At 38.4% G+C, this 23,336-nt stretch overlaps 1 protein-coding gene across 4 annotated transcripts; it reads right to left on the reverse strand.

Moving 5' to 3' along the window:
- Window positions 1-22,987, reverse strand: LOC121259706 (riboflavin biosynthesis protein PYRR, chloroplastic). 4 transcript variants are annotated; one of them, XM_041161423.1, is made up of 11 exons: window positions 22,840-22,987; window positions 22,595-22,728; window positions 21,960-22,432; window positions 21,468-21,602; window positions 17,755-17,854; window positions 17,539-17,664; window positions 17,125-17,438; window positions 16,123-16,242; window positions 4,349-4,594; window positions 4,146-4,271; window positions 1-398 (listed from the first exon to the last, which is right to left on the reverse strand). In XM_041161423.1, the coding sequence occupies exons 3-11, from the start codon at window positions 22,299-22,301 to the stop codon at window positions 135-137; spliced, it is 1,773 nt and encodes a 590-aa protein (XP_041017357.1). In that variant the 5' UTR covers window positions 22,302-22,432; window positions 22,595-22,728; window positions 22,840-22,987; the 3' UTR covers window positions 1-134. The 4 variants fall into 4 exon arrangements, with proteins under 4 accessions (XP_041017357.1, XP_041017356.1, XP_041017355.1 ...); XM_041161422.1 differs by lacking the exon at window positions 22,595-22,728 and having other exon boundaries at window positions 21,960-22,331; XM_041161421.1 differs by lacking the exon at window positions 22,595-22,728.
- Between the last annotated feature and the right edge of the window lie 349 nt (window positions 22,988-23,336).

The following is a 23,336-nucleotide window of genomic DNA, read 5'->3' on the forward strand; positions in this document are numbered from 1 at the left end:
TTGCTGTTGCAATGCCAGGGCTCTAATTTCTAACTCTGCCTACAAACCAAGCGTTTATAGATGACTATGATATTACAAAAAGGACTTAATGCATTATCATTACCAACTCATCGATGCAAATGTAGTTTTATATATCATACGGCCAGGCAAGAGCTCTCACTTGAGGTCGAAGACTCACCAAGAAACTCTGATCGCAATCGCATCAACAGCCGGCCAAGATAATTAAGGCCCTCTCCATCCCGCCCTCCGCCCCAAAAAAGATCATGCGGTGAAGCTTCAACTAGAACAGAGCCAGCAGTAGACAGCAACATAGAATTCAAATGGGGGTAAATTGAGAATTTACATTTCAGTGCCCTGTACATAACGTCAATCTTGACAGTGTCCCAATCTGATCTCACCTGAAAGCCACACAAAACACGACTTTAAAATTCTTTTCCCTGAGCAAAAATAAGTTTGGATAAATTGCAAGGCAAATGAAAAAAAAAAAAATCAGTATGTTTGATGCATTTTTCATGATGAGATATTGCACGATCACTTTTCAACAACCTTTAACTTGTTTTCCGCCAGCCGCGAATAGAAATGTCAAGTGAATTTTCTAGAAACATATCTTAGCTGTAGTTCATTTGATAAATGCTTTTAAATAAGAATCATCACACCATTGCCTTTCTAACAATACATGGCACAAGTTATATATGATAATGTTGTGTTGCGACTGGGTACTAGGACTAGATCTTGAAGGTCTAGAAACATACTTGTGCTAACTAAATAGACTCACTTCGAACATAACTTATAAAGAGGAAGCTAGATGGGTTTCTCAAAAATTACACCAATCGAGAAGCAATGCAATCTAGGTGGCTGTCAATCTAGAACTATAATGTAATGAAGGTCTATAAACCTGAACAAACCTAACTAAAATTGGTAGGGATCATAAGCTGTCTGTTTGGGGTTTGCCGGAGACTAGAGTAAAACCTGTGAGTGTGAATAGGGTTTTAAGTGCAATTTACTGTAATTGGAAAAGCTTTGGCTCTAAGGAGAATATGGGCATGCTGGGATCCTCAAGAAATTACAGCCTAAAAAGCAGAACTTCTCAGTCCAAGTTATGCCTAGTAATATAGCAGATGTAGACAAGAAATAGGTGTTGGCCTGTATCTATTGTGTCTGATGATAACAATGCAACCAAAAGGAAGGATCTTTGGAAGAAATATCAGGCTGCCTTAACTGCAAACATCGTTTGGTTGTCCTAGTGGACTTCAAAGCAACTCGTAGCAGGAAAGGGAGACGGTTAAGCTCAAAGACTAGTGCCTCCTTGAATGAATGATCTCCATGTTCTACACCAATTGGTTGAATTGAGGATCTGAGGTACATCAGGATGCATTTGACCTGATTTAATCCCAAGCCTAAGAAAGAATCCTAGATGGAGACAGCTTGAAAAAATGTTAGTCAATGAGCAAAAGATGGTCTGTCGCTTGGCAAGATTCTTACCTGCAGGTATATACGATCAGTCTCCCATTGTCATTAAAATTGGTGTCAAGAAATCCAACTCCAAAAAACTGTTTCAAACTCTTTGATTTAGAGTGAGCACCCTGAGTTCTTTCCTACTATGGAAAAGGTATTCAATACAGTTGTGAAAGTTTCTCCAACGTTTCAACGTGTCTCAGAAGTTTGCTACTGAAAGTTGAGTTGAAGATGCTAAACGAGAAGAGGAGATGGATGAGTTGCAGAGAAGAAGAATCACGGAAACACTGACCTGCTTGCTAGTTAAAGCTGTGCAGTCAAGTATTACAGCAAAATGAATACAGCAATCACCTTTTAAAACAAAAGGCCAGAGTTCAATGCTTACTTGGGAGATCAATGCACTAGATTTTTCTTCAAAACAAGATTCTTTCTTCTATTAAAAAGCTTTTTGTGGCTGGGGAAGCATGTCCTTTCAACAGATTAGAAAAGACTTTACTCTCAGATTGGAAGTGGAACAGCAAGACTGGCTGAGGTAACCAGTTACAGAAAATGGAGTTGAAGAGCTCTTAACTCTCTCAAAGACCACAAAATCCCAGGCCCAGGATTGTGTAATACTTATTTAGAAAACCTGGCACAAGGGAGAGCTTTAATTGAAGCTTCCAAGTCCATTTACTTCAGGCTAGTTGTTGAAGGTACTCAACGCCACTGCCATCTCACTGGGTCTGGAAGTTGCTAATCCTACTATGGTGACTGATAATATACCTATTTGTTGCTGCACCTGGTATGCATAATATTAAGATTACTGCAAGAGGATTAAGAATTTTTGCCTGACCATGTGGAGAAGCTCAAACAGCCTTGTGAAAAATAGAACTGGATATGATATTTTGCTCACTCAGAAACTATTTCGGAGCTACCTTAGAAATGCTGGTACTACAAGGTTTGGTTTAAAAGTAGACCTCATTGAAGCATGTAGCACCGAAAAAATGGAATTCTAGGGAGGTTGACCAAAGAAGGATGCCTTTCCTAGTAATTGATGGTATGAATCATTGGAGTGTCATTCCCACCAAAGTTTTGAATTCCGTTGCAGTGACCATTCTTGTTGAGGTACTAGAATAGAATATTTCGGTACCGGTATGTTTCAGTGTATTGTTTCATGATAGTCGTTATATGGATAAATTATATATATATATATACAAACAATTATATATTACAAAAATCATATTCCAAAATAACATCAATACAAGTCTTAAAAACATATATAATTGAAAAACTCAATAATCAATAATACTTCTCAATAAAAGTCTTAAAAACACACATATATGATAAACTCAATAATACTTCTAAGTTGTCAATCCAACTAATCACTCATCTTCATCTAAAAAACAATACGAATTCTGTTACGAAAATTGAATCCCACATGGGCAAACTGTCCAGAAAATGGACCCTTTACTAATAATGAATTCCGTTACGAAAATTGAATACCACATGAACAAAACAGAAATGTTCAATTTAAAAATTGAATCCCACTGACCAAAAAATGGACCCTTCACCGAATATTAATGGATGAACATTTTAGGCATAGATTGAGCATGAAATGATTTATATATTCAAATATATGATAACCAATAGCAAAATAGTTCCAGTTTCATAAACAAAATTCCAGCCTATAGTAATAAGTCCATTTGAACTGAAATGCTTGCAGGAGAACTTCTCCCCTACGATAAGATACATAATATAACATAAAATGCACAATGAAATTCTTAGAGAAGATGATCCGAAAACCCCTAAAAAGAATATGAACATTCGGGGAGTGAGGAAGAGTCTGGTTCCTCAACAAAGACTGGAAGAAAGACGGAAGAAGTAAATGAGTTTGAGAAACAGAGTTGACTGCATTTGCTCTATGAGTAGAATCGAAACATAGAGCAAAAGTGAATTTTGAGGATTAGGGTTTTGATTTTGCAAGGAAGGGGAAGAAGTAGAAACAGGCTGGAATTCCAATTTTGTCCCTCAGTTTTCAGGATATTTACGAGAATGTCATGCACACAGATTCCGGAACGAAACTCATATTTTGGAGGAATACCGGAATTCAACCAGGACAGACCGAAACGGCCGAAATTTGACCAGGTACAGAACAGGGGGCTAAACTGTGCCCCTACTGTTCTGGCACGGAAAATTCCAGCCATTCCGGCCGGAACGGAACGGAAATTAAAACCTTGATTCCCACTATGTTTCTTATTATCGTAAATGGTCTCCTCATAGCTGGCAAAATATCATCACATGGACATCTCAAACTTATCCACATCGTCCACAGACTGTGCAGGACATTATCCTCGGGAGGAGAGTAATTCAAGAGTTTTCAGTGATAAGCAGTAGCTGCCTGAGAACATATTGCATGCAGTCAGGAATTGTGTGAGACATAGGGCTGTGTTAGATGAAGAAAGAGCAGAGAAATGGCCAGAAAAAATTGGCTGTAAACTTCTTGGAGACTTCCAGTTTTATCTTGGTTCTTGGCACTTCAATGTAACTTTAGTTTAGGGTTCTGGTTAGCTGTGATACCATAGCAAAGCAGCTACGTTGCTATTTTCTTTTTCTTTTCATGAGTAATCCCCTGTGCTGTAATGTAGTTTTTTCCACTTCACCTTACTAACTGGAAAAAAAGGGAGATTAATCAAAAGTACATAGAAACAAACCAGATGACGTCGTTGTCTCTGCATTGACCTTCCTATTCGTGCTGCTTCCTCGGGACTTTTTGCCGATTTTATATTTTCAACCAAATCCCGTGCCAAGGGATCATCCACCTCAGAAAATTTGTGCGCCTACAATTTTATGAAAGATTGTACAAATTCTACAAAGTCACAGTGCACAAAAAGAAACCACTCAGAAAAGGAAGTACCTGGTAATAATGTTCTACACTCAACCAAGTGGCATAATCACCATTCTTATCAGGCATTTGAATTGGATGAGGAGAAAAATTTGAAAAGGCACCATAAGGATCCCACGCTTTATAAAAGAAAATTATGCTTGATTCATGTGGAGTGACAGTAGGATCAATTGCAAAGGTTTCATCCACAGATGGGATAACAGGTGTCACATCTGGTAAGGGCTGAAGGAATCCACTAATTAGCATGTCAGGTCCAACCTGTAGTTCATGTTGCAGAAGGAAAATGCAATATCAATCAATGTCCTCACAGCAGAAACCCAGAATAGTCTTATTTCAAATAAGCGCTTCTGTCTTCAAAAGAGACCATAGAAATTCTTTTTTTTTTTTTTCTGTCAACATCCTTAAGGTCGACCAATACATCAGCAGGTAAAAATAAGATCTTTTAGGACCATTTTGCACGTATTCTATAGATTATTCAAAACAAATCAGTTTATGGAGGGTAAAAAATGGGTAATCAAACCTTGCATAGGTTTACTTCTCATTATGCAATATAGCCTTTTTTTCCCAGTATGTTAACAGAATCCAACTACACCAGAATAGATGGTAAAATGACCTTCATCCTTTCATACCTTGCGGTAAATTCCAGCTATGAAGGAGCAAGAGGCTACCGGACTACAAGAAGAAAAGGTAATAGAATCGACATTAATGTCATTTAACCCCTCAGCAAAGAGGATAAAAACTGCATTCAAACGAAAGGCTCTCTTTTATCCCATGGAAATCTCTTCAATAAATAATTAAATCGTGAACTGGAAAGGACACCAATCATCAAAACAATTTCCAATTTGTCTATTTTCCATGGAATAAACTATTTTACACCATAATTTCTCCCTAAAGAACACAAACCAACCAAATTACAAGTGATAATGTCAAGATTGATTGAACTTTTTGCATATGACATTGATTTCTACATATGGGTCACTCCCTAAGACCAGTCCTTTTATCCTCAAAGAGGTATGAGGTAAGCCTCAGAAAACTTGTAGACAACCATATGATCTTATTAGCAATGGATAAACACACAAACCCCCTCAAACTACCATCCGGTTTGCAATCACCTTCCAAATCTCAAAAAACAATGAAGATTTTCAAAACTTACAAAACATATAAAAGATTCAAAGAAAGTACTTTCAAAATTTTAAAAAATATTACTACAAAAATCTTTAATTCAAAAATATACATCTTATTAAATAAATTAATTTTTTATTTTAAAAACATTTTTTAATTTATCAAGGGCACTTTGTCATTTTTTTTTAGAATTTTTAGGAGTGGTTTTGTCTTTTTAATGGTAAAATTACATTGAATTTTTTGTAGTTTGAGAGAGTGATTGCCAAGATTGATACTTGAGGGGAGTGATTGTAAATTGTGTAGTAGATTGAGGGGAATTACAATATTTCCACCCATTTAGAACTAAACTGACAGATCCCACTCCACTCATAGACCCACATTCTTCTCCGCGTCCAAGGGAGCCCTCATTTTCTTTTTTCAACCTTTTAAATGCAGTTCACCATTAGATAGTAACAAACTCAAGGATTATGTCCACAAAAAAGAGACCCAAAGCAACCAAAAAAATTATCAAAACCAACAAGAACGAAACTACTTTGAAGAGCATTAGAAGATTTCATAGCATTAGGACACTCATGGCAGCTTCCTTAAGTCATACCTAGTCCTTAGATTTAGATAAAAGCTCCAAAAAATTCAGCTCCAACTGCTACAGCTTCCCTAAATTTCCATTTTGCTACAACATCACCCTAATTTCGGGTAGCACTGTAGCACACCCCCATTAATGTTTTCTTTTTGGATAAGATCACTTTTATTACTGAGTAAAAAAGGTGGTATCCAAGTGCACAAGGAGTATACATCGGATACACCTAGATTGAGAAAGCAAAGAGATCAAGAAATTTGTGAAAGCTAAAACTAGAGAAACATAATTGAGCAGCCATCTAGTAGTGGAGTGTATTAGGTAGAAACTATTTGAGTTCCTCCATTGTCCTTGTACTGTCTTTGAAAATCCAAGCATTTCTTTCTCGCCATATCCACCAGATTAGACATATCAGGACCATCACCACAAGAGACTGCTGTAATCATTCTCAAATTTACCTATCAGGAAGCTAATAAATCATCCACCCATCTCCTCGGCCTCACCTAATCCAACCTGGAGACACCAAAAACTGCTTGCCATATGGTACCAGCTATCTCACAATGGGTAAGAAGTGATCCAAGATTTCCTATCCCTCCTACACATGCAACACCACTCCAATACAAAGACATGTCTCCTCCGAAGGTTTCCAAAGGATCTTTCTTAGTGCCGCCATCCAAAAGAAGAAAGCTGGTCTTAATGGGGCCCCCTGATTGGACTTCCATAGAAAGCTAGTACACTCATGAGGGATCAATCTATTATAGTACAACTTAACTTCAAACACCCCTCTCTTGGACATGGCCCATCACATCTTGTCTTCCCCCATCTTGTCTCAGCCAAGCAGAAAACAACAGGATCCATCTCCTAATCCAGTGCTACTCTGATAAAGTCAACCACCAGTTGAGATGATCCATTTAGAAATTGTAAATGATCTGCTACCGATGATTCCTTAGCCCAAGCAACAGGGAATAGATGCAGAAAAACCACTTTGAGGCTTCAATCTCCACACCACACATCATGCAGAATTTTATCGCCAATCCATCACTCGCCTCATCTATAACATGCCATGAACACTCCCCCAACCCCTTATAATATTTTTCTGTTATCCAACCTAATAAGATCCGTTCATCTCCTTAGAGCTCCATCTACCCCAAGCACAACCATACTTCATATAAATCACCGCTCTACGTAGGCTATCTCTTTCATTGGCATAACACCATAGTCACTTCCCCAGGAGAGTACGATTGAATGTAATCAATTTCCTATTCCAAAATTTCCCTTTGGGATTGAAGAGCACACCTTGGGCCAATTCACACGATCAAATTCAGCTCCTCTCTCATGCCGCCCCATAAAAAATCTTCAAAGCTTCTCAAGACAGTTGGGTACACTTGCAAGAAGGGAAAATAGAGACAGAAAGTAGGCAGGAAAATTTTAATGAGAACTCTTAATTAACCTATTTTTGCACCCTTAGATATGTACAACCTCTTCCATCCTGCTAGCCTATGTTCCACCTTCTCAGCAATGCCTTCCCAAATCGACTTGGTTTTAAGATGTGAACCAAGTGGGGGACTACAATACATCATAGAAAAAGACACAACACACCCCATTAATATTAGAAACATAAAACCATATCTCTCTTCTCTCTCTCGTTTCTTTATTCTTTGGCCATCCTTCTTTTCTTTCATGCTCTTTTTTGGCTCATTTTCTCTTTTTCTAGCGAAATTTTCTCCGAGTTCATAGCTTGTGTTATTTTGCAGCAGACTTTTATGCGATAGAGATTCGAAGTGTACATTGTTCAATATGCAATGTTCTAATGTCAACAAAGCATCTATCTTTGTGGGAGGAAAATATTGATAAATTATGCAGTTTTGGCCCATTCATAAATTTCTTTTCGTGTGCACATGCACATGCACATGCATCTTTAGCCTTGCTGTAAACCATATAATTAGTTAGTTTAAACACCTAAAACTTTCTTTTCTTTTTTTTGATAGGTAAACGATGATATTATATTAATGAGAATAGGCTTAGCTCAGGTACACAATGGGTATACAAGAGTTAAACCTATCTAAGAAGGGAGGGAAACAAGAAAATCATGAAAATCTAGGCCATTAAAATCTACAGCATTGGCCCAGAGAAACAGAGTTCTAACAAACAATAATCTAATATCCTCCAGTGATCTCTCTCTGTCTTCGAAGGCCTAGTCATTACGCTCTTGCCAAATGCACCAAAGAATACAAATAAGAATCATCTTCTACACAGCTGAGATTTGTAGAACACCGGCCATACTCGATCAACATGCTAGAAGTTTGACCACTGTTGCAGGCATAACCCAGGCGAATTCTATCCTTCTGAATACATTCATCCATAACGCCCTAGCAATCTCACAGTGTAGCAAAAGATGGTCCACTGTCTCACCACTTTGTTTACACATGCAGCACCATTCCACCACTATCATCCCCCGTCTCCGTAGATTATCCATCGTCAAGATCTTTCCTAGAGGCATTGTCCATGCAAAGAATGCCGCCCGAGGAGGGGCCTTGTTTCTCCAAATTCTTCTCTATGGGAAGTGATTATCTTGCAGCCTTATAGAAGGAATGAACTGAAAATATACCTTTGCTGGCTGGTTTCCACCACAACGCATCAACTCGTTGTGTGCTCGGACTCGTGGAGTATAAGAGTTGGAAGAAGTTCACAAAATTGTTGACTTCCCAATGTTGGGCCGTCCTAATGAAGTTCACATTCCACTGAAATACATCACCATCCATTTTCCTGAGGTCCGCCACTGAAACTTCTTTATCACGCGCAAACATTGTAGGGAATGAGTGTAGTAGGACCCCATGTTTTGTGGCCCATGGCCAAGCCACTAGCCATGCCAGCCAGGCTAGTGCCCAAGCCATTCCTGGGCCATGTCAGCCACATGCCAACAGCATTGCCCACCCATGGGCTCATGCATGCCATGGGTCAACTTGGCCCATGCCAACTATGTTATTGCTTATTGTTTATTTTATTTTAATTATTTATTTTCCAAGGGATCTATTGGAGGGTTTCCAAGTTGTAATCCTTATAAATAGGACCCTTAGTCTTTGCATTTACATCTTTTGGCAAATTCCCTAGAGGAGAATTATTTTGTTTAGGAGATCAATAATCAGTGCTAGGCACTTGGGCTTTTTGGGTGCAATTCGTGAATCCCAAAAAGAGGATCACACCTTGCAATTCGTGAATAGGTGTGATTCATTTATCTTGTTCTTGCAACTTGGTGCAATTCGTGAATCCAAGTTGTTGTTTTTATCAAGTTATCATTTCATGCGGTTTATTTCAACTATTGTGCAATCCGTGAATCATTAGTTGATTTTGTTACCTTTTGTTCATTCAAGTTCTTCAGTATTTTACTTTGTTCTTGAGTGTTCATCATTTTGTTCTTGGTGTTCATTCTTTCATTGCTCATTTGATCCTTCCATACCCTCATTCTCGACCACTAAAGTGTTTGCCACTTTGCATAAATTCTTCCCATCATCCAACTTGCCCTAGCCGAAACACTTGCTTCCATATCCATAAAACCCTAGCCATAATTCTCACTTATCATTCTCGACCACTAGTATTACCCTACTTTCCATAAGTGAGCAATTTCCATAATTGCCCTTCATCCTTCACAAACCTTGACTTAACCTAAACCCTAATTGCCTCCCATCTTTCCATTCCTTCACTTACCATATTCGGCCACCATAAGTCTATCCTCCCTCAAAACCTAGCCGCCCACCTCAAGCCCTATAAGGTAACTCATCCATTTTAGGAGTCTTGACTTCCTCACATTCAAATTCAAATCCCATTTCAAATCCCTTAATTTAAGGAATTGACAATCACATTCAATCCCTTAAATCACTCTTCCTAAAATCTCTCTAGTCAACTATTGACTTGCCATCCTAATTCAAATTCGAATTCCCCTCTTCCCTCAAGATTCCCTCATCTTGCAAACCTTCCATATCCATTTCCAAATCATCCAAATCTAGCCAACCTTCCAAAGACCAAGTCAACCCTAATCCTACCATATCCATTTCGGCAATCCTAGTTGCCATACACCCAAAACCCTAATTTCCCACTCTTCCACCTCATTCTCAAACCCTAACATCATCCTAAACTCCAACCCTAAGCCAACTCTTCCCAATCTCGAAATCAACCCTAGCCACCCCACAAAACCCTAGCTACACTTCACTATACCAACCCCAATTACCATCCAAGTGGCCCAAACACCAAGGGCACCCTTTTAGCCATCCACATTGCCTCAAACACTCATAATCATCACTTAGATCATCCAAAACCCTAAACTCACCTCACTCATCCAACCATAGCCCATAATCTTGGCGCCACACTCAAGGAAAAGTCTCAAGCCGCCCACATTGATTTGTCCTCCCTAAACACTTAGCCTACCTAAGTTCATCATCATCTTTATCATTCCATCACCCAAACACCAACCCTTTGTGGAAGGCCAAGCAAGTTGACAAGGTCACTCGGTCATCATCCTCACCAAGGCAAGCTCGTGGTCCTTAGTGTGAGGGACAAGACCGGGGTCCCTAACAGAGTGTTTGAAAGCGCTATCTCCACACCATATATCGTGTCAGAAGTTAATTCTTGTGCCATCTCAAATCACAATTCTGGTATGACGAACAAATACTTCCAACCCTCGTCTGATGTGCTTCCACATACCCACGCCATAAACCCCACTTACCTCTCTAGAGCACCAACCCCCCCCCCCCCCCCCAAAACACATACCTCCATATTTATAGTCTATTACCAACTTCCATAAAGCTTCCTATTCTATATTATATCGCCATAACCATTTCCAAAGTAAGGCCTTGTTGAACACCCTCATATTTCTAATTTCCAAACCGCCAAAAGAGATTGTGGAGTATACCTTATCCCACTTGACCAAGTGGAATTTGAATTAATCCCCAAGTCCATCGCAAAGGAAATCACGCTACAGTTTCTCAATACGTGTCGCCACACTTGCAAGAATTGGAAACAATGATAAGAAGTATGTAGGTAGATTAGAAAGAGTACTTTTGATTAGAGTAATTCTTCCACCCCCTCGAAAGATACAATCTCTTCCATCCTACCAATCTTCGTTCTATCTTCTCAATTACTACATCCGAAATAGTTTTAGGCCTCGTTTGTTTTCACAGATGAGATGAGATGAGTTGAAATTAAAGTTAAAAGTTGAATAAAATATTGTTAGAATATATTTTTTTAATATTATTTTTGTTTTGGGATTTGAAAAAATTGAATTATTTATTGTATTTTGTGTGAAAATTTGATAAAGTTGTAATGATTAAATGAGATGAGATAAGTTGAGGGCAATTGTGAAAACAAACGAGGCCTTAGCCCTGGAAACTACCCCCAAGGGAAGGCCAAGATAGTTCATAGGGAGAGAGGAGACCTTACAACCAAGGATGTTAGCCAACATCCGGATAATAAGAATGTTGCCAACTTTCTACTTAGTTAATGACCTTGTTCATATCTTTTGCATCCAAGTTTATAGATCTTGCTTGGTATTTGTTCATAATGAAAATTCTATTTAAATGTGTAAAGTGTGGATTTTTCCATTGAATATGCAGGCACTTTTAGAAATTTAAAGCAACCATAAATTTGTAATTTGCATATACCTTTCATATAATATGATCAGTTAGAAATAAAGAATATGACCGCTAGAAAAGTATGATCGTTAAAAAAATATATATAGAAATCATAAAAGAAAATAAAGAAACCATAGAGGAAAATAAAGAAATAGTAAAAAAAAGAATAAGGCCTGGTTTGGATAGAGAGATGTTTCCATCTCATCTCATCTCATCTCAATATCCAAACACCACAAACACAAACACTTTTTAATTTCAAATCTTCAACTTTTTCATCTAATCATTACCTAATTATTACAACTTCCCAAACTTCCAAACAAAATACAAAAAAGAATTCAACGATTTTAAATCCTAAAACAAAAATTATATTAAAAAATTATATTTTAACAAATAATATTAAAGAATTAACTCAAACTATTTCACTACTATTCATAAATCATCTCACTACTATTTACAAATCATCTCATCTCAACTCAATATCCAAACAGCCCTAAGAGAGAGTATTATGGAGTCTATTTGAATAGAGAAGTAACAAGTAACCTGATTCCCTAAATTTGTATGAAAACTGGAGTGAGTTCTCCTTTTTTTTTTACGTAGAGTGATCATGTCATTCTTGAGTTTTTTCTTTTATTTCTTTTTCATATTCAACATAGGACAAACAAATAGATATATTTTTTTATCGGTATGGGCAAAAAAATATGTATATCGTTGAAAAATTTAGAAATTTATTTTATGACAAGCTAAAAATCATCTTATATATAAACAAAGAAAAAACTGTTTGTTGATCTTGCAATATGTATTATATAAAGAAATGTTTCATCTACAAAAAATCTCAAAAAAATAAACTCGCAAACCAACATGATTTGATGTGATACACTAGATTGTAAAGTTCTTTTTACTATAAAATAGATCTGACATATCACATCAAACCACATCAGTTTGTGAGTTTATTTTTGTGATATTCCTTTGTCAATCTAGCACTTATCAAGTATATAATACTGTACTATCACAACTTTGTATTCATTTTCTCAGCCCCAACCCAAATTGATAATCACGTAAAACACACCATGGCCAGATGATTCATCATTTTTCCTTTAAGGTGATGCTTAAGTCCATTTCAATGCATACATAGACTCGTGTACATTCTATATACAAAGTCACAGGCATATGCATTATTCTTATAGCTCATCCAAGTGCATATATAATAATGGTTGCATTTATTTAGGCACTAGCAAAATTAATCCCGCGCTTGAACTATCAAACCTTAATAAGTTCATCTGCATTTGAAGCTTTGGAATATACAGTCTTTTGGCAACATTGGGGAGCACAAGGAAAGTAAGACAAGGGAGATCCATGAGCTAGAAAGGTTACAAGAGTCTAGAACCTTATCACGGGAGGAATTAGCCCAAAAGCTTGTGCTGGTTGCAAACCTTGAGAGGATCATTCTACTAGAAGAGATTTCGTGGCGGCAAAAGTCTAGAGCATTATGGTTGAAGGAAGGAGACCGAAGCACTAAGTTTTTTCATAGGGTAGCCAACTCTCACAGGAGATCCAACAATATTGAGGTGCTGCAAATTGATGGGATTATTTGCAAGGATGAACAAGTGATTAATAATCATGTGGTTGGTTTTTTTGAACAACTAATAACTGAGCAGGAGGGTTGGCGGCCTAAGCTTGATGGGCTGGTTTTTTATTCTATTGCGCCTATGGATGGTAGCCGTTTGGAGAGGTCTTTTGAGGAGGCTGAGATTGTTGATGTAGTGAGAAAAATGGCTAAAGATAAAGCTCCAGGTCCTAATGGGTTTTCTATGGGTTTCTTTCAAACATGCTGGGATGTATTGAAGGATGATCTCACGAAGGTGTTCCAGGAATTCCATTCGGTTGAAAAATTTGAGAAAAGCCTGAATGCCACTTTTCTTGCTTTGATACCAAAGAAGGTTGGGGTAGAAGAGATCAGAGAGTTTCGTCCCATTAGTCTAGTAAATGGGGTATACAAGATTATTTCTAAGGTACTTGCGAAACGCCTTAGTGAGGTTGTGGGAAAGATAATCTCAAAACCCCAGAATGCTTTTGTAAAAGATAGGCAGATCTTAAATACAGTTCTCATTGCAAATGAATGCCTGGATAATAGACTGAAAGCTGGCAATGCAGGGATTATTTGTAAGTTAGACATGGAGAAGGCATATGATCATGTAAACTGGGATTTCCTTCTTGACCTTCTTGGGAGGTGTGGTTTTGGGGAGAAATGGCGATCTTGGATCCGTTGGTGTATTTCTACTGTGAAATTTTCAGTCCTGATTAACGAAAGTCCAACAGGTTATTTCAATAGCTCTAGAGGTTTAAGACAAGGAGATCCGTTGTCCCCGTTACTCTTTGTTATTGTGATGGACGCTTTGAGCAGAATAAGCACAGCCCTGGTCTCTAATGGGCGTGTGACTGGGTACTCGATCGGATCCCCGGGAGGAAGATTTATTAATATTTCTCATTTATTGTTTACAGATGACACTCTTATATTTTGTGAGGCAGACTATAATCAGGTTCAAGTTTTAAAGGCTCTCTTACTTTGTTTTGAAGCAGTTTCGGGGTTGAAAGTGAACTTGGATAAATCAGAGATGGTGCCTATTGGAGGTGTTCAGCACATCAAACAGTTGGCTAATACTTTGGGATGCAAGATTGCCTCACTCCCTATGACATATCTTGGCCTTCCGTTGAGGGCCGCCTCAAGAGCGGTTTCCGTATGGGATTCAGTCATTAAGAAAGTAGAGCGTCGATTAGCAGGCTGGAAGAGGATGTACCTGCCAAAAGGTGGTAGGATTACCCTGATAAAGAGTACATTATCTAATTTACAGACCTATTTCATGTCCTAGTTCCCCATTCCAGCAAGTGTGGCGCTTCGTATTGAGAAGTTACAGCAGGACTTCTTGTAGGGTGGGACAGGCGAGGAATTTAAATTCCACCTAATCAGGTGGGAGAAGGTTTGTTGTCCTCTCCCTAATGGTGGGTTAGGTATTCGAAATCTGAGATTTTTTAATCGAGCGCTACTTGACAAATGGTTGTGGAGATACCATAAAGAACCAGAAGCCCTATGGAAGTTGGTGATTGAGAGCAAATATGGGGAGAAAATGATGGGGGGTTTTCTCTTGTCATTCACGATTATGCCTAGGAGATGGGGCTAGGATCAAATTCTAGTATGATTCTTGGTGTGGTAATGGTGCTTTAAAGGATCTTTCAGGGTTGCAAATGAAATAGATGCTTCAGTGGCGGATGTCATGGTGATAGCAGAGGAACAAATCCAGTGGAACATCAATTTTAGCTGGGCGGCAAATGATTGGGAAATGGACAGCTTTGCAGCTTTTTTCAGGCTTTTGTACTCGCTCAAACCGAATAATCAGCATGCTGACACATTGTGGTGGATACCTTCAGGTGGTGTTTTCTCGGTTCGCTCGTTCTATAAAACCCTTTCACATGAGCTCCCTATTCAGTTTCCTTGGAAAAGAATTTGGAGACATAAGGCGCCTCTCAAAGCATCATTTTTTGTGTGGACCGCTTCCTTGGGTAAGATCCTCACAACGGATAATTTGAGGAAACGAAGGGTAATCATCGCAGATTGGTATTGCAAATGTAGGAATGGGGGTGAATCTGTGGACCATCTTCTACTACACTGTGAAGTAGCTCGAGGGCTATGTAATGAGGTATTTAGCAGACTAGACTTGGGTTGGGTTATGCCTAAGACAGTAGTAGCGGCTTTGGCTAGCTGGACTAATCTAAGAGGAAATCAACAGATCAAGGCGGTATGGAAAATGATTCCTATATGCATCATGTGGTGTGTATGGCAAGAGCGCAATGAACGGACGTTCGAGGACAAAGAGAGATCGAATGAGGAACTTATTGCTTTCTTTTTTAGAACCCTTTGTACTTGGGCCCCTACCGTTTATTTTAATGGCCAAGATTTCCATGATTTCCTAGTATCTATTGTCCCTATGTAGTTAGGGCATTCTTTGTACTACACATGGCTTTGCCTATTCTTTTATTAATACAACTTGATTACTTATCAAAAAAAAAAAAGTTCATCTGCATTTGAAGTACAAGGCCATTGCCTAGTGCCAACCAGGTCAATACCAGATCCTAGGGAATCCACTTTGATACTTTTTTTATAACCTTCAGCATTTTTGGCAAGGAGTGACCACCATACAAACTCATGCACCTACGAATCTAATATAATAAAACATTTTAATCTGTTACACTTGCAACGATATAAGGTCTCCAGTCTTTCATGGAGCTGGGAATGCTCTATAAGAATAACTTAGTGACCAACAATTAATTACACATTGAAGAAGACATAACATTAGAAAAGTACTAAGCTGGAACGAATATCAGCTTAAGAGGGAACACAAATTCTAAATTTACGATTATGAGAACAAACTTCAGCCAACAGCAAGCAATATTTTCCATAAATTACCACAAACCTGCTCATAGTAAACATCAAGCAAATCTAACGCTTGTGACATCTCGACCATTCCAAGTTCAGCCACAGGAGATGGTGCATTCTTTCCACCAATAATTTTAGGAGCAACAAATGCAAAGACCTGGAAAATAAATTCATTGCTTGTGAATCCATAAGGTGAGTGTAAACTATTCTAAAACAAAACTAGGCCAAAGAGAGATTGCAATTAAATGAAATTATATTCCCCTTGACATCCTTGTACATTTTCTTGTATTGTTCCAGATAATGCAATCCAAATGAAGTAACTGTACTTTGGAGTTTCAAAACCATAGGACATCTCAAACAGAAGATACAACCATGGTTATGTTCACAAGAAAGTACCCAATCCCACATGTTGAGTCACCATAGATATATAACAAGTACATAGAGTGCAATGGCAGATTAAAATGGCAATCAGTAACTGGTTGTAGCTCATGATACCTGCAACTTCATCTTTACATTAAGTATGGGATGCAGCAAGGCATTTAATACACAACAGCCGTTTTAAAAATGGAAAATCTAAGCATTAAACTCACAATGGGAAAAAGTGGAGGGCACCATATAAGATTAAAAAAATGATTAACATATAAGTCAACACCCCACTAATGAAAACAAGCCTGAGTAAGAAAATCATACACGTTCATGCCATTAAAGTATTACAATTGACCAATGGAATAAAGTTTAGATCCAATTTTTCTCCAATGTGAAGTGGTAAAGGTTCTGTGGGATGAGATTTTTAATAGGCTTGGAATTGCATGGATGATGCCTCAGAGGGTGGTGGATCTATTGGATTGTTGGAGAGGAATTTAGGGTAATCGTCAAATTGCTGCTGTTGGAAGATGGTGCCGTTATGTCTTATGTGGTGTATGTGGAATGAGATTAACAACTACTTAGATAAGTTATATTCAGCAGACAATTCACCAATGTGCAAAATGTGATTCAATTTCAAAGATGGGAAATATTAATAACTGTAAAAACAAAAAACCTTGTGTATCACTCCAGCTGAAATAGCAGATGCAGCCAGTGTACCCCCACATTCCCACAAAATTGAAAGATACCCCCGATCGTGAAAATATTCCATAACGTCTCTTGGGTTTAAGATGTCAAACTCCACCACTTCTACTCCTTTAGAAGCAAGCAATTTCTGGAAACTTCTCCGAGCACCCCTTTGTGTTACAACTATAGTTGATACATCAGACACATCCCAAAGGTTAGCTTCCTCAGGAAGATTAAGAGTCTGTGTCATTACAATGCGTACTGGCATGTGCCCTCCTCCATGTCTTGCAGTTAGTCTTGGATCTAAAATGGAAAAGAATTAGAATCTAAAGCAATATCTTGAGCACCTGCAACTACTGCACAAGAAAACAATCACATAGTTGCACGTAATGAAGATACTTACTGTCCTTGCGTACAGTATTTCCTCCAACAATAATGGCATCACTTCTACCCCGCAGCTCAAAAACTCGATCTCTAGACATTTTGCTGCTTATCCATGCTGCATGTCCACTAGTAGCAGCAATTTTTCCTGTTCACATCCTAGAAAGTTATACAATTCACCCTCTTGAAAGAAATACTTTAAAATTAATCCACAAATTATCAAAATCAAAATGCTCACCATCAAGAGTCATTGCATACTTGAGAACAGAGAAGGGAACTTGTGACGCGGCTCTACATATAATTGGGGCATTGACTAGGAGGCATGTCTTTTGAGCTTCCTACAATACAATATTCAAACATGTTAGAATATAGCACAGGAACTTACATCAGTAAATAGCTTGGGTATGACTCACTATAAGCTATGACTCGCTAGAGTGATCCAACACAAAAAGATTAGGCAGCTAATTAAAAAAGCATACAAATCATATTCGGGCTATAAGAATTAAGTGTCAGTTCATCATCCTCTCTTAAAAATCATTAAAAATCTCTATCGGTCTTGCTTTCCATCCATCTTGGAATCATTTGGACCAAATATCAGCAGCTGATCTCTCGAAGTATTGTTTCAACAGTCTCATTGGCAACACTTGGCATTAGGCATTACTATGTAATACCCATGTATGATTGTGTATAGGAAGGTTGTGACGATTGTGCCAAAGCAGGGAAGAGATCCTCCTGAGGGCAAAGAGCTGGTGAATAAGAGGCAACATGCGGTCAAACCAAAAGTAGTAAGGCGAGTACCACATTGTAGAAAGCCTAACTGATACGGTCCAGCACTGGGTAATAAAGAACTTTTCAACCAATGCCAGACAGGCAAATATCGTGCCAACCGTACAAGGGCGAGAACGAAAAGCTGAAGAGTTTGGGAGTTCTAGAAAAGGACAGCTCATAGTACAAGGGCAAGCAACGGTAAAGGACAAGACCAATACGAACATGAGAGCTCTCCAAGACAACACAAAAGTACTCAAAGGCGGCAGGTGTCATACACAAAGGCCTATACTCCATAAGAGATGTCACATCTGAAGTGAGCCCACGGAAAAAAGATAACGAACCTGCAGACCATATCATCATATTAGAGGTATGGTCTAGCGCCACTTGGGAAACCCTCATTTGAGGACAGACTCCAGGCTTTGATCGAAGGAAAACTGCAGAGGACGTGCACGCCTTGTTTCCGTTAGTCTCTGCCATCCTGCAAGGCTAGAGAGCAAATGGATGGACGAGATCAAAGGTCCCCTATTCAAGCATATATGGAGTCAGACGAACGTTAGAGATACAACTGATAGTTCCACAATTTAAAAGGCATTGGCTAAAATCCAAAATCTCACTTTTGTGATTGTTAAGTGTTTAACCCCTACATCCAGTTCAAGCCTTCAAGAAAGCAAGTGACTTCAAACAGTGCGATGGAAGGAGTAGCACCAGTGCCACTGTACTAATAGAAATATTGTTAAGATAGGTTAGCTCCTACGACCAAACTGGGAATGCGGGGTAAATGTTTATGAGTATGTTGTAAGATTAGGCTTTGCATATTTGGTAACTCACCTCTTTCTACATAAAAATAATATATATCTTCTTCATTATGTTTATTATTTACCTTTATACTATGATTTGAGATGATAAGTTTGAATGATGCGGATTGATGATGTTGTGGTTTCCAAGTATTGAGTCTTACTGAGTGTTGATCATCATGGACGGGTTGAGGAATCCCTGTGCCATTCCTATAGCACTTTGCCATGAGTTTCATATGGGTAATGTGATTCCCCATGATGATTGGGGTGGAACCGATCCCAACAAATGATATCAGATCCGATCCCAACCAGAAATATGGAACTTAAGCCGTGCCACCTACAACTAAGAAGCCCGACGAAGAAATCGGAAATTTAAGGGGGGGAGATTGTGATACCCCATATGATAAGGATAAGGGTTGGTGGTGAATGGGATCTCATATTGCTTGGGAAGGAAAGATTCTTGCTCTTTATAAGATTTCAATGGGGCTCCAATTGTATCATTGACTAGTCCTTTTGGAGTATAGGCCATGTGACTTGAGTCTTCCATTGGGACGTTATACCAGCATACCTCCAACAAGCTAGTAAATTCACCACATGCTTTGGCATTACCCAAGAAATACCCATCCTTCCAAAAATGACATTCCACAAACCTCCGATATTAATTATTTGTATTCATTAAGATGTATATTTTAGTTAGGGAGGGCAGGAGTATGAAGCCTTCTTCTGTCCTTGTAGGAGCATTCGGGTGGAGTATTAGTCTTGTGGGAAACAAGGGGTTGGGGTAGTTACAGTGATTTGCTTTGCTTTGGGGAGCCGTGTTTTGTACCAATCGGGCTTGGTATATATTGGATAGGTTTCTAATTTCTCCCTCTTGGGCGATGTTCATTAGGGGCTCTCTATTATGGGCTATGTGTTTTCTCTTGTATATACCCAGTGTACTTGGTTATGCCTATTGATATTAATACATTTTTACTTATCAAAAAAAATTATTTTAGTTAGGCAAAAAACCATGTTCGGTTCGTTGTATTTAGACGCAAGTGATGAACTAATGACAGTGTATAATAGTATTTGGGAAGAAGTGACATTTACATATGTATATTACTATTATTAATGGATGAATTTTCTCATTGGTATAAACCTCTGGTACAATTAGTTTAGTCTCAGACTAATACTTTACGTATTTCATTACGACTTATTTCACTTACCGCGTATTTGATCCAAGATTACGCGCCTAGACCCGACAAGAACTACTAGAGTATTGCCGACCGGCTGGCATCCCTGGCACCACGTATCCTCACCATGCTCTTTACCAAGGAACAAGACACCACAAAGATGGTGAATGGGATCCCACATTGCTTGGGAGGGAAAAGTTCAAGCCCTTTATAATGATTCAAAGAGGCTCCAATTGTATCATTGACTGGTTCCTTTGGAGCATGGGCCCATGCGGCTTAGGCCTTCTGTGGATCATTACATACAAAACCCCAATCTAACTTAAGATATTCTCTATCTGGCCTCCAAAATATTTTAGTCTGCAAGTCATAACTAGAATCAGTTCTCCAGTAAGCCATTATTGTAGTCACCCTTCCAACGGTATTTCCAACTTCACTGGGGTTTATAGTTCAAATTTGTTGCACTCTAAGAGAAAAATAACTATTGCCTTACCTAAAACCCACTCAAATCTTTATTGTTCAATAATTTCCAGCATCTACAAGTCAACAAGTTTTTTCTCCACAAGTCAAGAATGATTCCTTTTGTGTTTAATGTGGTGTTTATGGCTGGAATGAAATGGGAGATGTTTTGAAGACAGAGCATTCTTTTGAAGATCTTCGAAATTTTTTCTTTTCTACTTTTGAGTTTGTGGGCTAAGATCTTTGTAAGGAATGATGATAATGTACTAAATCTATTTCTGTCTTAGTTTCCTACTTTCTAGAGTGTAGTAGGTATTTCCTTTTATACATCTTGTGTACTTGGGCTATGCCTATTTTTGGTAATAAAATTCTTATTAACTATAAAAAAATAAAAAATAAGTTTTTTCCCCACTTTTATCCTGAGCTAGGCAATAAGCTCCAAATAACTAAATAATTTCTCAATCTTTACAGTTTTTGGAGCAATATGCTTTTCTTTTTTACCAATACTTATGTCGTATAAGCATATGCGTGAATATATAATTAACACCAGCAACAAGAGTTTAAGGCCAGGCCATGCTGCACTTTGCAAATACAAAGCCTTTCTTTTTTTTCATAAGTTCAAACAGAAAACCCAAATGGCCCACGTAGACAATGGAAACACTTAGCAAGTCAGAGCCAAATCCAATGCATCAATACTTGTATCCAGATGAATCATTCTAATGAATAACAGGGATTAGAAAGGATTCACAAAGGATTCACACCTCTAAAGTTTTACTCTTTAGATCCTCCCCAAGAACATCAACCTGAACCCCTTGACTTCTCAATGCACGTATCGAGTTGCCACGGAGATGTTGCAAAGGATGCCTCATTCCAACCACAACTCTCGAAATCCCTGCCTAATCAACATAGTTGTCAATTACACCAAAAAATAAATGAAATAATGTGAGGAAAAAAGGAAAAGAAAGAAGCCAAAGTTATTAACCAAAGCAAATCATTGTGATTAAAAAAAGAAAAACAACAACATAAACGTTAAATGAAAGCAGAATTCTGTGAAGCATTTGTCAAAAAATAAACTGAACAATTATTTGGCTGAATTATAATGAAAAAAGAAAAACCAAAAAAACATCAGAAATTTCAATGTGGCTAGAACTGCATATTGTATCCCCAGAGCGTCAGTTATCAAACAAAGAAAAGAATACAGCATACAACTAGTGGGCTCTTCCAAAATCATGTTTTCTGAGAAGCGGCCAAACCTGGACAAGAGCCGAGACAGCCGAGTGGTCACCGTGGCAGTCCCCGGGCTCCATGTTGAGATATGCGGTGGCGAATCTGCTGCCCGCGCCGGCGGCCTCCACGGCCATGACCTCGGCGGGCTTGGTGCCCTGCGCGTAGAGGTAACCTTCACCGGCTACCTTGCCTTGGGCGGTGGTGATTACGCACCCAAAGTTGGGGTGCGGAGAGGAGAAGCCAGCGGACTTATCGGCCAGCTCTGCGGCACGTCGGATGTACGAGGCCTCGAGCGAGTGATTAGTGTTGTTGTTGATAGTGGCCTTGCAGAGTATAGGTGGTCTGTATGTTCCAAAAGAGAACGCCATAACTGTGTGTCTCTCTCTCTTCTATTGGCTTTGATTGGCAGAAACTAAAAAGAGTACAGAATTAGCAGAAGTGCCAGTACATATCATAAAAGAAAGTGACCAGGGCAGAGAGGTGGTTCATGGGTCACGGCCTGGGAAGGGACACCAAGAAAAGAGGAGGAAAATCACATCATAAACAGAGCACTAAACAAAAGAAAATTCAGTAAATGCAAATACCCAATTTACAAAACTGCAGTACAACGACACGAGGCACTGCAGTTCAAGCTTAAAAGCCTTAACAACCCTTCACATACCAATATCTACAAGCCATCTTAGATCCAGACCCACTTTTAACACGCTTTGTTTCATCTTCTTTTTCCTTGTTAGTTACCAAGAAAAGTGAGGCATATGATTCAACAATTTGAATCTCTCATTTCCTTCCCTAAAGCTGTACATCAAGCATGAGACAGATACCCAGTGACGAGGTTTGGGCGTCGCATTGAGGTAGAGAGAGAATTCAAAAAATACCCAACTCCGGGAACCGAAGATAAGAGTGTACCTGAACTTGTGATCGGCTTCTTCTTCAAAGTGAATCCTTCGAATACAAAGCCGAGTGTTTGGAGGAATGGAAGCGAATTCAAGCACAAGATTTCAAACACGATAAGATATTGCGACGATACGGTTTGATACTTGTTTCCTCAGTAGATAAATAATGAAAAATTCTAGACATATGTTCTACATCACTTAAAAATATATAATTTTATTTTTTATTCTCATATTTTATATTAAATTGACATACAAAATATAAAAATAAAAAAATTAAATCATATATTTTTAAATGGTATGTAAGAGTATGGGACTTCTGTATAGTACAACTCATAAATAATAGAGTCATGGAAAAAAAAAAACAGTGACGTATATTCTTTTTGAGTAATGCTCAGTCATGCAGTCATTTTGAAAAAGAATAAAATTTATTATTAAAAAATTAAATTTTTTTTTTGAAAAAGAATGGAGTTTATTATTAAAAAATTAAATTTTTTTTTTTAGATCTCATAT

Source organism: Juglans microcarpa x Juglans regia, chromosome 4D (assembly GCF_004785595.1).
Source record: "Juglans microcarpa x Juglans regia isolate MS1-56 chromosome 4D, Jm3101_v1.0, whole genome shotgun sequence".
Lineage (NCBI taxonomy): Eukaryota > Viridiplantae > Streptophyta > Magnoliopsida > Fagales > Juglandaceae > Juglans > Juglans microcarpa x Juglans regia.

Coding starts and splice junctions, on each gene's coding strand:
- LOC121259706 (XM_041161422.1), bottom strand. CDS start 22,301: ATGGCGTTCTCTTTTGGAACATACAGACCACCTATACTCTGCAAGGCC. Junction 21,603..21,959: donor CTGTCTCGGCTCTTGTCCAG/GTTTGGCCGCTT, acceptor TATGTTGATTAG/GCAGGGATTTCGAGAGTTGT. Junction 4,595..16,122: donor TTGATGTTTACTATGAGCAG/GTTTGTGGTAAT, acceptor CATGAACTACAG/GTTGGACCTGACATGCTAAT.